Source organism: Mercurialis annua, linkage group LG1-X (genome assembly GCF_937616625.2).
Source record: "Mercurialis annua linkage group LG1-X, ddMerAnnu1.2, whole genome shotgun sequence".
NCBI classification, from domain to species: Eukaryota; Viridiplantae; Streptophyta; class Magnoliopsida; order Malpighiales; family Euphorbiaceae; genus Mercurialis; species Mercurialis annua.
Window position 1 is genome coordinate 53,039,215 of NC_065570.1, and position 15,646 is coordinate 53,054,860.

The 15,646-nt window shown below is 36.3% G+C and overlaps 1 protein-coding gene across 1 annotated transcript; it reads left to right on the forward strand.

Moving 5' to 3' along the window:
- Positions 1-7,590: 7,590 nt before the first annotated feature.
- Positions 7,591-14,117, forward strand: LOC126661100 (transcription factor MYB3R-1). Its single transcript, XM_050354885.2, has 12 exons — positions 7,591-7,785; positions 8,210-8,512; positions 8,993-9,047; positions 9,506-9,563; positions 9,817-9,911; positions 10,042-10,145; positions 10,308-10,436; positions 10,592-12,308; positions 12,552-12,865; positions 13,177-13,267; positions 13,361-13,585; positions 13,857-14,117. Exons 2-12 carry the CDS (start codon positions 8,355-8,357, stop codon positions 13,980-13,982), a joined length of 3,072 nt encoding a protein of 1,023 aa, XP_050210842.1. The 5' UTR covers positions 7,591-7,785; positions 8,210-8,354; the 3' UTR covers positions 13,983-14,117.
- Positions 14,118-15,646: the final 1,529 nt, after the last annotated feature.

Below are 15,646 nucleotides of genomic sequence, written 5' to 3' on the forward strand. Positions count from 1 at the left end.
CCCGGAATATTAACTGCTCTCGCCATCACGATATCACCCCTGCTATCTCTGACCACACAACTCACCCCGACTGAGGAACCATCAACGTTGCAGCCGGCATCTACATTCACCTTCCAGGTACCAATCGGAGGCTTAGACCAACTAACAGCCCCTTCCCCGTCCATAAGTTGCTGCCCTGAGCGACCATTAACTCTTCCCCTAGCAGCTAACCACGCTAACAGCTGAGAACCCGCCTTGTTCACCACCTCCGGCGCCGAGGATCTCTTCTCCGACCAGACCAGCTCATTCCGATGGATCCAAATATTCCACCAGATCATGACGGCCAGACTGACTTCCTCCTTATCCTTCTGTTTTATCCAGTTAACAGCTAACTCCTTGAAGCTTTGCTGCCTAGCCTGACAAGGACTGAGCCCCGCAATTCTCCAACACTCTTGGGCAAAAGGGCACGCCATAAATAGGTGCACAGCTGATTCAGACGACCCACCACATTCCGGGCACAACTCATTGAAATAAACCCGCTTCGAAGCCAATGCATCAGCTGTAGGCAGAAAATTCGCACAAACTCTCCACATAAAGTTACGTACATGCAAAGGAACCTGCATGTTCCAAATGACCGTCCAAATTCCTTCATCACAGCTCTCCACTTCACCCTGTAAAAGCCTATAGCAAGATTTGACAGTGAAATTCCCACGCTTCTCACCTCTCCAACACCAACTATCACTTAGTAAACGGGAACTCAAAGGAATGCTAATAATTTTTTCGGCAACCCCAGGAGAGAAAACATCTCTAATTAAATCAGTATCCCATACATTAGAATTAACTACCATCAACTGATTCACTTTAATGTTACTTAACTCCAGCGGCATCGGATCCGAAATGAGACCGTTCTCAGCCTCAATCACCCAAGGATCGTTCCAAACACGAGTGTTCAACCCATCTCCAACTCTAACCCGAGCTCCCTTCTTCATAATCGACTGCGCCTCAAAGATACTACGCCAAACATAGCTTGGGTTCGCACCCAACTTAGCCTCTAGGAACGAACAACTGTGAAAATACTTGGCTTTAAACAATTTAACCATAAGGTTATCCTGCAAGGAGATTAGACGCCAAGCTTGCTTTCCAAGCATTGCTACATTGAACTCCCGAATCTTCTTAAAACCCAACCCTCCGAATTTTTTCGGTTTGCAAAGTCTATCCCAACATGCCCAGTTAATACCTTTCCTCCTCTCTTGGTCTCGACCCCACCAAAACGAGTTCATCATCCTTTCAAGCTCGCCACACAAACCCGTCGGAATCAAGAACACATTCATGATGTAATTGGGAATTGATTGCGCAACTGACTTAATAAGCACCTCCTTTCCACCTCTTGAGAGAAATTTAGTGTGCCACCCCTTCACTCTATGCCAAATTCTATCCTTAATAAATTGAAAAATTTGTCGTTTGTTTCTCCCTATAAGCGAAGGAAGACCCAAATACTTGCCTTGATCCACCACCACTTGAACATTCATCACCCTTGCAATTTCCGACCTCTCCATCTCTGCCACATTACGGCTGAACATGAGGTTTGATTTTCTGAAATTAACCCGCTGCCCCGAGGCCTTCTCATATCTATCAAGGATCACTTTTACTTCCTCCATCTCAGCCATATTTGCCCGGAAAAAAAGGTAACAGTCATCCGCAAAAAATAAATGGCTAATCGAAGGCGCATTCCTGCAAATGGCTACACCGTGTAACCTGCTCGACCTCTCGCTCTCCATTAACATACTAGTAAGGCCCTCCGCACAAATGATAAACAAATAAGGGGATAGAGGGTCTCCTTGCCGAAGACCTCTGCTCGGAATAATTGGGGTCATATCATAGTTATCCCCAATACTCGTGTACCGTACTGAAGTCACACAAGTCATTACAAGATCAACCCAACGACTACAAAAGCCAAGCTTCATCATCATATCCTTGAGAAACACCCAACGGACTCTATCATAAGCTTTGCTCATATCAAGCTTAAGAGCCGCCACTCCATTACGCCCCCTCCTTTTCTGTCTCAGATAGTGCCCAATCTCGAAAGCAATCAAAAAATTATCAGTGATTAACCTCCCCTCCACAAACGCACTCTGGTTCTCTGAAATAATCTTGGGCATAAGATTTTTCATTCTATTAGCAAGCACTTTTGCAATGACTTTGTACACAACGTTGCATAAAGATATGGGTCTTAGATCCCCCACCGATTCTGGAGCCTTGACTTTGGGGATTAAGACAATAGCAGTATCCGTCATCCCACTGCTAAGCAGTCCTGAGGAAAAAAATTCCTGGCACGCTCTAACAACATCCACTCCAACTAAACTCCAGTAGCATTTATAAAACGCAGGATTAAAACCATCCGGGCCAGGAGACTTATCATTATGCATTGAGAATACAGCTTTCCTAATTTCACTAGGAAGAACAGGGCTGTTCAAAAAAGCATTATCCGCTGCACTAATACGGGACTGCACTTGGCTCATATTACAGGAATTAGAATCATCATCTGCAAACAAATCCGAATAATGGCTAAAAATGATATTATTAATTTCAGCTTTCGAATATTTCCAATTTCCTTCACTATCTTTTAATTTCATAATTCTATTATGGTTTCTTCTAGACGACGCAAAATTATGAAAAAAACGAGTATTAGCATCACCGCTTTGAAGCCAAAAAATTTTTGATCTCTGCTTCCAATACTTTTCTTCCTCGCCAAGCAAAATATGCAGCTCCTCCGTAGCTTTTTTGTACCGATCCCTTCCCACCTCATCCTGCCTTCGCTGAAAAATTGCAAGCTCTTTCTTCTTTTTTTCAATGTTCTTCTTATAATTGGAGCCAACACTTTTACCCCAAACTTCCAACGCTGACCTGCTCCTTGACAATTTCTGGCCAATCTCACCTTCGTCGCAACCTCTCCACACATCGGCAATAACATCCTTGCACATACTTTTTTCCAGCCAGGTATTATTAAACCTGAACTGTGGTCTACCTTGAAAGGATGTCCCTGGACACAAACTGAGCAAAATCGGCAGATGATCCGACGATGAAGCTTCTAAGTTCCACACTACTGCTTCTGGAAACAGATCTCTCCAGCTCAGAGAACATAACGCTCTGTCTAGCCTTTCCTCAACCCGCCGCTCGTTGCTACCTCTATGCCAAGTAAACTTGTAGCCATTAGCACCTAAGTCAGACAACCCACAATCAACAGTTGTAGCCCGAAAGCCAGAAATCAACCAATTTGGTTGCACACAGCCCCCTCTCTTCTCACCACGATCCAGAATGTCATTAAAGTCCCCCATAATGATCCAGGGGAGATCGTTAGAAGCGTTCAACTTTCTCAAAAGATCCCACGACTCCCTTCTCCTACACCTCTCCGGACACCCATAATACCCAGTAAACCTCCACTTTCTCCCGTCACCTTCAAGAATTTCAGCATCGATAAAATTCTCCGAAGCATCTAAAATAGACACTTGATATAAAGAAGACCAGAAAAGCGCTAGCCCGCCACTCCTTCCCACACTATTAACGCAGGAGACTTCAGCATAGTTGAGAGCAGTTTTTAAGGCTGTGATACGAATAGAAGATACCAAAGTTTCACTAAGAAAAAGAATCTCTGGTTTCTTCGATTTGACCAACTCTTTTAAGAAACGAATTGCACGTGCGTTGGCCATGCCACGGCAATTCCAGGCTAGGCAACTCATTGTACTGGGCGGGCCTGGCTTCCAGGACCCACCGGTCTGTCACTATTTGAGTCTATAATCATATCTGAATTATGAAAATTAGGCCCATTATCCACCTCCACAAATCCAGTCCCTCTATTCCCACGTTTTCTCTTAGCATCAGCCTCAATAACATCCACCACAGTCAGCTCTCTTGATTCAACGAATCCCTTGGATATAGGGATCTGTTGCTTTTTTGAAATACCTTCCTTCCAGCTACCAATCTCCTTCCCATAACCACTACCCGAATTACTCCCAAAACAGTTCAAATTTCCATTTTTGAATTTGGAATTATTGATTGACAGATCTTCCGCCATCTTACCATTCAAAAATTCCACGTCATCTTCATCTTGTACCTTAGAACTCCTCACCGGACTGTCGTCACGTAACCACTTGTCCCCAATCTTCGTATCCATTCTCTTCGGGTTAAACCTCAAGGTCACATCATACGGCAACTGTTCTTTAGGAACCGGATTATCGAAATATTTAGCACAGAAATTCTCAGAATGACCTAGCACCCCGCAACAAAAACAGAACATCGGGATACGTTCGTACTGGAAATTTAACCAGCTCCAAGCATTTGGACCCCGTTTGAACTTCATTCGCTTTTTCAGAGGTCTACGAGTATCCACTCGAACCCTTATACGAAGTGAATTAGCCCCCACATACTTGTTTGGTTTAAAATCCTGTTTAATGAATCCACCTAGCACTCTTCCTACATCCTGAGCTAGCTTCTCCGCCGCATAGTCCAGAGGAATATCATTCACATGGACCCAAAGCTCAGCAAACCACAGCTCTACCTCCTCCACAATCTCCCCTCGTTTAACCTCCTGACATAAGAACAGGTGGTGTTCGAATGTCCATGGACCTTCGTTCACAACTCTCGCCATATCCAGTTCATGATAGAACTTAAATAAGAACAAGTTTGGTTTCAGCTCCGACACCTTAACCCCTCTGACCGGCTTCCAGATTGATGCCATCATTTGTCTCATTGCAATAAGGTTAACAGATTTATCTGTTAAAAATCTGCCTACCAGCCACCCTTTCGTCTCACCTTCTTCCTCGATAACTTCTTCTGAGTAATCCAACTCCTCCTCCTCCTCCTCCTCCAGAACAGCCAGGTGGGCATCCCCTTCAGAGTTAGCATGCTTATCACCCATCTTGCAACACTATTAACTTCACACAAACAGCACAGCACAAGAAAGACGCCAACAAACAAAACTCACAGAAACAAACTAGGGTTTTATTTGCATGAAAATAACCAAATTCTATTGGTTAAAAGAGTTCTCTTCACTACCACCAACACCCCCACTCAATTGGTCTCAGAAGATATGTTCCCCACTAACTCCCAAAGCCAATGAATAAGAAGACACAAAAACAATGCACAGCACTGAATATTCACTTCAAACACGAAAACCGAGATTACCACTTGCCAATTGCAAGACAACCACTTGCCAAGCGCAAGACTAACTTTTTAGATGTGTTCATTTAGTCATTGAATTTTGGCCAAATGTCGTAAAAAGGCCAAACCTTTTACAATAGTTTCACAAAAGTCCCGACCTTTCAATTTTGTCAATTTTAGCCAAAAACTGATTATTTGGTTTCACAAAAGTCCTGACCTTTCAATATATGTGCATGCCACATAGGCGCTACATAGGCAAATTGAAATCAAATTGAGAGTTGGCCACAATTGAAACCAAATAATATGTTTTTGGCCAAAATCGACAAAATTGAAAGATTAGGATTTTTGCGAAACTTTTATGAAAGATTGGGCCTTTTTACGACATTTGGACTTGAATTTTTAACAGAACATATGAAATTAAGAAGAATAAAGAACTCAGCAAAAAATGTTAAACATTTACAATTTTACTACCTAGACAATTGATCCTTTTATGCCTAAAGTGAATTTGGATGTGCTATTCGTAGTATCATTTTTTTCACGTGATGGATGCCTTTCATATTAAAAGAGAAACTCTTCCATGCACTGACATGAACATTATTGATTATTCTATGAATATGATTTTGAATGCATAAAATATTAACTATTCATTGAATACAAATTAATTACAACATTTGTAATTATGTTAAACAAAATACTGAAGTACTTTGACAAAAAAAATACTGAAGTATGTAGATATGTTTGCGTCGACTAGGACAAAGTATTTGTTGATTATTTTTGAATTATGAATTTATTTATAAATCCATATATTTGTTGTATTCGTTTTTTCCATTTTATTTATTCATTATAAGAAGATGATCCTAAATATTCATTTAATGTTGTATAGGTTCTAACTGACCATATTATATTATTAATTTGTTTTAATTTGGAACCCATCATAAAAAAATTATACTATTAGCTTTTATTTCACTTGGTTCTTAATAAAACGATTGTATTTAAATAGTCATTTAACTATTCATTTTGTATCCATGAGGTCCTTATATGGATAGAATTGCAAAGAATGTCACCGTTTTGATTGACGTGAAACATTGCTAAAAAGGACCACGAGTGTATAAAATAAACAGTTAAGAGACTATTTAAATAATTTTTTTTTTATTAAAGATCAAGTAAAATAAACGTTAATGCTATATGAACTTTAGGATTTTATAAAGTTATTCGTAATTATATTTCATTTGATTGATATTTTTCAAGTAAATGTTGACGTTTATGATAGAGAAAAAATTAACTGTTTTTATATAAATTATACCACCAAAAGATGATTTTTTTAACCTTTTATCAATTGTGTTGATGAAGTAGTAATATAAATATATTAGCTGCAGCTGATATATCAGCGAGAAAAATACTTCACTTCACTGTGATAACCATACTGAGTCACATATGAACTTCATTAAAGTCGAACCCACTTCAATAATAGAAAGAAAAATAAAATTGGTTATCAAGAATTTTAATATGTTGCCAAAAATTTCACGATCTTCAAATCTTGTTAATTTGATCCTTCATCTATTCGATTTTTATTATATATGCTCACAATATGTTTGGAGTAGATGTAACACAATATTATACGTCTATATGTATAAAATTATCTTATTTGGCGTAGATAACATCGCCAGCTACAAATGAGTCGTGAGTATATTTGACAAAAATCGAAGAGATATCGGATCAAACTGGAAAGATTTAAAAATAATAGTATATTTGAAAAACAAATTTAAATTGTTAGTAGATAAGTTAAATATTGTCTAAAGAAAAATAAATGATTTTTTATGAAGAAAGACAAACAAAATTTTAGACCGGCAAACATACAATTTATAATATTTAATCAGAATTTAAATAAAAAAAATAAAAAATTGTACAGATTAAATGTATAATTAATTAGGTAACGTATTTATTATTAAAAATATAAATTTATTCTCTTAAATTAAAATTCATTCATTAAAAAATTAAATAATTTAGTTTTTATTATAATTAAGAGATTGATAAAAAAAAAGTAATAGAAAGAAGGAAATTGAGATTGAATATTTTTCTACAGCTAACCATAGTTAAGAATCATAAAAAAAAATGTAAACATCTAGAATTTGTAACATCATTTGTTTTAATTACATTATTGGCTACCTGTTTTTTTAAAAATAATTCTTTGTAACGTTTTATTTTTTAAACTGAAATATAAGGAGTCTAAAAAAATAGAGAAAAAAATAATGTTTATCTAAATTCACGAAAGGTCTGAAAACAATTGCCAAGAAAACAAAGAAAAATAGTAAAGCCGTTGGAAATTTAAAAAACGAGGAGTAAATAGAAGTGGAAAAGGACGGCTGAGATTTGAAAAATATAAAATTTGAACCGTCCACAACAACCAAACATGCTCGACCTTTAAAGGCCATAGGGTTTGAAACTGAAGTCCGCCCCTTTTATTTTTGAATTTTGCTTCTCTTTTAGACCGTTTCATTTTCTCTCTCTCTTCTCTATTATAATTTATATCTCTACTGTTCTATTTTCAATCACATTTTCAGATTGAGATTTTAGGATCTGCAGATGCGCACCGTTTTAGTTCAATCACCGCTTGGTTTCTCTGCATTTTCCATTTCAAAGCTCACTTTGGTAAGTTTACTGGAATTTCAAATTTTAATTTCAAGAACAGTCAATTTGAACTTTGTTTTTATATATAATAAGTGGGTTCTTTTTTAATATCGATTTCAATCAGAATTTGAAATTTGTGACTTGATTGTTGTCTAGGGTTTTGAATTTGACAAGTTTAATCGAGATTTTGTTTTTAGTGTTGATCAAAACTATTGATATCTTTTTGAATTACTAACCATCATAAACCCTAATATTATTGATGGATGCATAAGTGCCAGATACGATGTACAGTTTGTTTGTTTAAGGGGGGAATTGATTAGAATTTAAAATTTGAGACTTGATTGATCTAAACTATTGATTCTCAAGTCATCTTTTTGAATTACTAACCATCATTATATTACCATGTAATTGATTTTTATATTACTATTCTTTATATGTTTATTAGGTTGCGACTCTGACTGGCAAGGTGGAAATTGAAAGTGTATGTTAGGGTAGGGGCTCAATTATAATGAATTGGAGAGCATACATTAGAACAAACTGCTATAAAGTTGGAATTGGGGTATGCTGCGTTATTTTTATTACTATCAACAATGGAAAGTGATAAATCATTTACTGCTCCCTCAGATAGTCATAGTGAGGGTGTGGTGGCCATTCAGAGTGATGGTGTGGTGGACCTTCAGAGTGAAGGTGTGTTGGCCCTTCAGAGTGAAGGTGTGGTGTCCGCTCAGAGAATCCGGCCTCTTCATGGGTAAATGTTTTATTTTTCTCTCTGTATCAGTTCATTTTTTTTGGGTGATCCTGCTTGTATTTGCTTTAGTAGTGGAGTTTAAATAAGTTCACACTTCCTTTGCTTGCTTCTATAATTCCTATCTGATTTTTGCCTATTTTCAAATTTGTTTCATAGTTTCTTATTATGCATTGCCCGTTGATAACAAGAATTAACAGTCTTTTAATGTATGCGTTGCTTGCTTCTTATTTCGAGACTCCTTATGCTTTACTTATGATAATGGTTTTAGTTCTTTCCTTTATTCATGCCTCTGTTGATGGTATAACACATTTGGTTTCTTCTTTTTATTCCTGATATGGGGCCTTTTGGCAATTTGATATTTTAAGGATTATTTTTTGGTATTTCTTTATAATGCTTACTCGTACTTTTGATATGATAAACAATTCTTTCATTGAGAAAATGACCTTGTTATAACTGAATTTGAATGCAATTTTTTTTCAGAAGGACCAGTGGCCCTGCAAGACGTTCAACTAAGGGACAGTGGACAGCTGAAGAGGTAATTGCTTAGCGTTCTTCCGTGTTTGGATCAGTAGTGTTAACTTGAAGAAACACTTGATGGCTTCTAGGACACCTATAGCTCCAAATTAGATGATTGTAACTGCAAATTAGAGAGAATAGACTGTTAGAGGGGTTGTCGGTGTTCCTGCTCCTAAGCATACGTCCGGCATTGTAGTAGAAACTAGAAATTAGAATAGCAGGTCCCTTTCAAATCTGTAGTAATGGCAACGACCCATATTAGTAAGGATATATTCCACTGAAATATTGCTAGTCAAATCAAATAATTTAAATCCCGATGTGATGCTCAGGACTAAGTCTTAGACTTATGTATGATATAGTGTGAAGTGTATGTATTTTAAAGTAATGAAACCGTTACTGATAAGTTGATTTAAATTCATAATTACTGAATGTAATGCTCATTTCCTTGCTGTTACTAATTAGGTTTTGTCTGTTTAGGATGAGATTCTGCGGAATGCTGTTCAGAGATACAAAGGAAAGAACTGGAAAAAGATTGGTACGTCTTTGACATGTTATTTGTTATTGATAGGCTATTTGGGTGTGATCATATGTGAGCTGGTTCCTTCTTTTCTGTTATTTTACTGTTATTAGAAATTTAAACTCACTTCTATCCCTCTTTGGGTGCATATGATCAAACTTGCCCATTTGATCTACTTCTGCTTATCAAATTGGTTACCTTTGCTTTCCTGTAATAGTTTATTTTACATTACATACATACAGTCATCTAATTGTTATGCTGGCCTCTCTAGCTGAGTATTTCAAGGATCGGACAGATGTACAATGCCTACATAGGTGGCAGAAGGTCTTAAATCCGGAGTTAATTAAAGGCCCATGGTCTAAGGAGGTATCCATATGGTTGCTTCTCGTCCATTTTAATTTTTCTTGTTTCATCTTTTGCTAATACAAAGATTTAGACTATATGGAACTTGATTATAATTAATAAGAGTTACTTGTTTTTGTTTAAATGTATACAGGAGGATGAAACAATAGTTGAACTAGTAAATAGATTTGGACCTAAAAAGTGGTCCACTATTGCACAGCATTTACCTGGACGTATTGGGAAGCAGTGCAGGGAGAGGTAAGATGGATACGCCTGATTTACAGGTCACCCTGTATTTGATACTAGTTACACATTTGTAAGGAACTATACTCTTATCTTCTTGGGATAAGTGATTGTTCCTTTTATCTTGTTTTAGCAGATGTATTTTTGCTTTTGCACTGACATAAGTATTAACTGTAGGTGGCATAATCATCTTAATCCTTCAATAAACAAAGAGGCGTGGACCCAACAAGAGGAGTTGGCCTTGATTCGTGCTCATCAGATTTATGGGAACAGATGGGCGGAGCTGACAAAGTATTTGCCAGGAAGGTTCGTTCTTGGATCATTTGAACAGGACTTGCCAGATTTAATTAATTTATCTATTTTTGATCTATATTTGTTGATTCTTTTTGGATCTACATATTTTCTGCCTTTTATATGCGCACAATGTAATTGTGCTTCATCTGTGCTTGTATCGTCCACAGGACAGACAATTCTATAAAAAATCACTGGAACAGCTCTGTGAAAAAGAAACTGGATTCATATTTGGCGTCAGGTCTGTTAGAGCAATTTCAAGGCCTTCCGCTTGTACCTTATCATAATCCCTTGCCTTTAACAATCGTACATAGCAGTGGAGAAGATAGCAGTTTGAAATGTGGAATAGAAGCTGAAGAAATATCAGAATGCAGTCAAGAATCTACTGTTGCTGGCTGCTCGCAGTCTATGAGTAGCTTAGGGAATGCAGTTTTGGACACGATAGAAGAATTTCATCTTACTGAAGAATCTGGTCTTGGAAATGAGCAAAGCTCTAGTCCAGCATCTTGTTCAGAACAATACTTTACATCGATGAGAGATGTCAATTTTTCCATGACAGAATTACCTTGTGAAATCGCTTGCTCTTCCAACTTTCTCCAGCATAATTTCTCAAATAAGGCTGTAACTCCTGCTACCAGTGATTTCCAATATAATAATGCACAGGTGTTGCCTAACACATCCTCTTCAGAACAAGTGCGGGATTCATCTAGGTTGCGAGCTCATTGTATAGCTCCTAATGAAGACCATGAACTGGTAAATGTTGCATTTCAATCATCTTCGGGCTTCAGTGTACCTACTGCAATTGGAAATATATCTGCGCATTCTGCTAAACCAGATAACTTGTTTATATCTGATGATGAATGTTGTCAATACTTATTCTCGGAGGCAATGAATGTAGATGCTTCAAATTATCAATCATCCAACAACCAGATATCTGAAACAGAAAAAGCTTCACAATCAATTAATTCTTCAAGATACGGTGTATTGGCGACTTCATGCCGTCAACCATTGCCATCTGGTCCTTCCCCTCTTTCAGTTGATGATACTCGAAAATGCACATTTAAAGCTCATGAACATGAGTACATTGCAAGTGCCCATGATGACTTTATATACACCAATGGCACTGCAAGCTCTCCATGTGATGACGGTACAGCTAACGCTAATGCATATGAGCAACATTATCTGAAGGAATCTTCAAAATTAGTGCCTGTGAATTCCTTTACTACAGGTGCTGATACTGCACGGTTTTGTACTGTGGATGAAGTAAGAAACGCAAAAGATGAAACTCAAAATGCAGGGGCTTTATGTTATGAACCTCCCCGTTTTCCAAGCTTGGATATCCCCTTTTTGAGCTGTGATCTGATTCAATCTGGCAGTGATATACAGCAAGAGTATAGTCCTCTTGGCATCCGCCAATTGATGATGTCTTCGATGGGCTGCATCACTCCATTTAGGTTATGGGACTCGCCATCTCGGGATGATAGTCCAGATGCTGTGCTTAAAACTGCAGCTAAGACTTTCACAGGTACTCCATCCATTTTGAAGAAGCGGAATCGTGATTTGTTATCACCTTTGTCTGATAGAAGGGTTGACAAAAAGCTTGAGATTGACATGACATTTAGTTTGGCCAAGGAATTTTCTAGGTTGGATGTTATGCTTGTTGAGAGTGAAACGCAAAAAACATCCTTGATGTCTCCATCTGATCAGAAAAGTAACCTTGGATCCTCTTATGAAGATAAAGAAAATATGGATCCCGCTCTTGAAAGTGGACAAGAAAAGGGAAGAGATTGTGCAATTTCCAAGAAAGAGTGTGGTAGCAGTATTTCCGAAGAAAATATAAAACAAGGGACTGTTGAAGGTTCTAAGACTGAGGCTAGTGCACAAATTGTGAGTCCTCATTTTGTTATTCCTGTTTCTTTTTGTTTTCTCTTTGCTTTTGTTTTTGGATATTTTTCTGTTTGGGATGGGGAATGTTATGTTATACTCACTATTTGTAGAATCTACAAGGTTTAGCATTTTCAACTCTTTTGATTAGTAGGACTTCGGTTAAATGATTTTTTTACTAAGTGCTAATAATTGCCCATCTTCTGTGCTAATATTTTGTTTTATTACCCGTCCTTTTAACCTCAGCCTTCTGGAGTTCACGTTGAAGAACGCACAAATGATCGGTTATTCTTCTCTCCTGAAGCTAATTTCAAAATGGACAGAGCATTTGCTCCGAGTTCTAGAACGCCCAAGAATTTATGCCGTAGAATATTGGGAACTTTATCAGAGCATGGCATTTCTTCAGATACTTTTTCTGGAAACTCGTGTATCATCATTAGCTCTCCTACCATCAGCAAGAAGAATCATGAAAACCATCTACTTGCCGCTTCGACAGTACAGTCATCCGGCCCCACTTCAGATACTGTAGTTGAGAATTCCGTTGCCGAAAATCTTACCATGTAAGTGTTAGCTGTATATGTTTAACAGAATTTCTGAGGGTGTCCATTGGTTTGAACTGAATTTTTCGTAACCAAATGAATTTCTAAGAAAATAAAAGAACAATTAATTTTGTTTGGTTTTGTTCATTTGCACTAAATTGTTCTGAACTTTTTTTGTCTACAACCTAATTGAACCAAAAATCCCAATTTTTTTATTATATCCAAATTTTTTGGGTCAGTTTGATTATTCCATTTGGTTGGCTGTACACCCCTATTCCTTGTATCATTTCCTTTTGATTTGTTCTCATGAAGATTATGGTTTTCATGTCTAGATTTGGCGAATCTCCTTCAGCATGGAAATCTCCCTGGTTCATAAATTCTTTTAAACCTGGCCCAAAGGTTGACACAGACATATCAATTGAGGTATTGATCGTTTCAGATCATAACTTTTCTCTGTTGTTTGCTAGATTTGATCCGAGATTCGGTTTTTAAAAATACGTTAAACCTGTTTTGTAGGATATCGGTTATTTTATGAGTCCTGGAGATAGAAGCTATGATGCTCTGGCATTAATGAAGCATTTTAGCGAGCACAATGCATCTGCTTATGCTGATGCTTTGGAGGTTATGGGAAACGATACACCAGAAACATTACAAAGAAGACGCTCTGCCTTTCAGAATGTGGACCAAGATAAAAATAATGCTCAGCCTGAGAATCATTCCGATTTGGCTTCAAATGTTCCGGTATGACTTTGCTGCTCACATCATTTATTATTCAACATCCTTTATGTAGGACGGACTGTGTCGGTTCAGTTCAGCTGATCCAGCCGAACTAAAATATGTTAAATCGAACCAAATCAAAGAACCGAACTATTGTTCAGCCTAGAATTACTCCCATTTGGCTTCAAAAATTAAATAATTTGATTAAATATGCAAATTGTCATAAAGATTGAGATTTTTACATTCATTAGTCTTTTTAGTGAATATGGTTACATGATATTTGGAATTTATGCAGACAGAATGCCGTACCCTCGACTTCAGTGAATGTGGAACACCGGGGAAGGCAACGGAAAGGGGAAAATCTTCAAACGCTGTAAGCTTCTCAAGCCCTTCATCATATCTGCTAAAGGGTTGCAGATAGCTATTTGCTGAGGCTGATGCCTTATTTTGTAGTTCATATATTGTGTATCTATATTTTTTGTTTCTTCATATTGTTTATTGTCTAACACTCAAATTTATTCAATTTATACCAGACTTTCTCGAGTGTATTATTTAATTTTATGCCTTCCCATACTACGGATACTAAACTTCTTGGGTCACTGAGTTATTCTAAGATTACAAAAAGGGTACTTATATTCAAATCGTTAAAAAACAATCACTAATTTATTGAATTGTTTCTCACTAAGGTTACCGTTTTGCAAAAAATGTCATTAAGTTTATGGTAAATTACAAAATGGGTACTAAATTATACCTTTTGTTAAAAAAAGATACTAAATTATATACCTTTTTATAATTATGACATATGCCACGTTGGACAAAACGCAAAACGTATAGTGCGTTTTGCCTCGAGTGACATCCCGTGAAATAATTTGATAATTTAGTGACTCTTTTTTAACGATTTGAATCTTATTACCCTTTCTGTAATATTGGAATAGCTCAGTGACCCAGTGAGTTTAATATCCCTATATTCTGTTCATCAATCATCTTTTTATATAAGCACAGAAGTTAAAAGTCGAGAAATATAAATTATACTCCCTCCGTCCCAAATTGATAAACATTATTTTGAATTTATTTGTCCCAAATTATAGGTTGTAATTTATTACTTGAATGCTCGAATTACATATATATCCTCATTAATTATAATATATTACATTAAAAAGAGAGTAAAACCCACTAAGAAATAAAGTCAAAACTGCATTAAATAAAGGCAAGTGTTGTATGATTCTACAGAATTACTCCTTTTGCATAGATTTACTAAATTTCTTAATACTTGTTTTTGTCCTAAACTGCCTATCAATATGGGACGGAGGGAATATTATATTTGCAGCTATATTCTCTTTTCTTTTTACTTTCTTCGAAAGCTGTAATCATAAATTTTAATTTATCTTTTAGGCCTAAGTATTTTTTAAATTCAAATAAATACTTTTTTTTTAATCAATTACAACTAAACTTTTTAATTTGTACAACTATATCTGTTTTAAAGTTTTTTTTATGACCAAAATCTTAAATTTAATTTTTTAAATGAATTTTTTATGATTTTTTATCAATTGCGACCAAAACGTTTATATTAACTCATTTTAGAAGTTAGACAATTTTTTAAAATTTTATCATAATTGGCAAAAGATGCAAATGTTTGTATTTAACACAACTGTAGAAAAAGCTTTCAAATTAAACATAATTGAAAAGATTTTATCGTAATTGATAGAGAATGTAAAAGTTAAAGTTTACAGAATAGTTTGGCCTATTTTCATACTCTCACCGTCCCATAAAAATAGGCCATTTTTTTTATTTCTGGCGTTCTAAATTATAGGCAACTTTTTATATTTGGTAATCAATTTAAAAGCTCAAGGTCTTATATACCCTTAATAAATATGTTTAGTTATCCTCAAATGGATTAATGACTTCATTGTGTTTATCTAAATGGTCTATCTTTATGGAACGGAGAGAGTACTTTTTAAGAACTTTCAGCTTGATAATTTAAACATGGTTTATTATATATAATAATATATTCAATATCCACATCAGTACTATTTTTCTTTTATATATATAATTGGGAGGGAAAACGTTTGTCGGAGAAATTGAACT

Coding starts and splice junctions, on each gene's coding strand:
- LOC126661100 (XM_050354885.2), top strand. CDS start 8,355: ATGGAAAGTGATAAATCATTTACTGCTCCCTCAGATAGTCATAGTGAG. Junction 9,912..10,041: donor AAGGCCCATGGTCTAAGGAG/GTATCCATATGG, acceptor AAATGTATACAG/GAGGATGAAACAATAGTTGA. Junction 13,586..13,856: donor ATTTGGCTTCAAATGTTCCG/GTATGACTTTGC, acceptor GAATTTATGCAG/ACAGAATGCCGTACCCTCGA.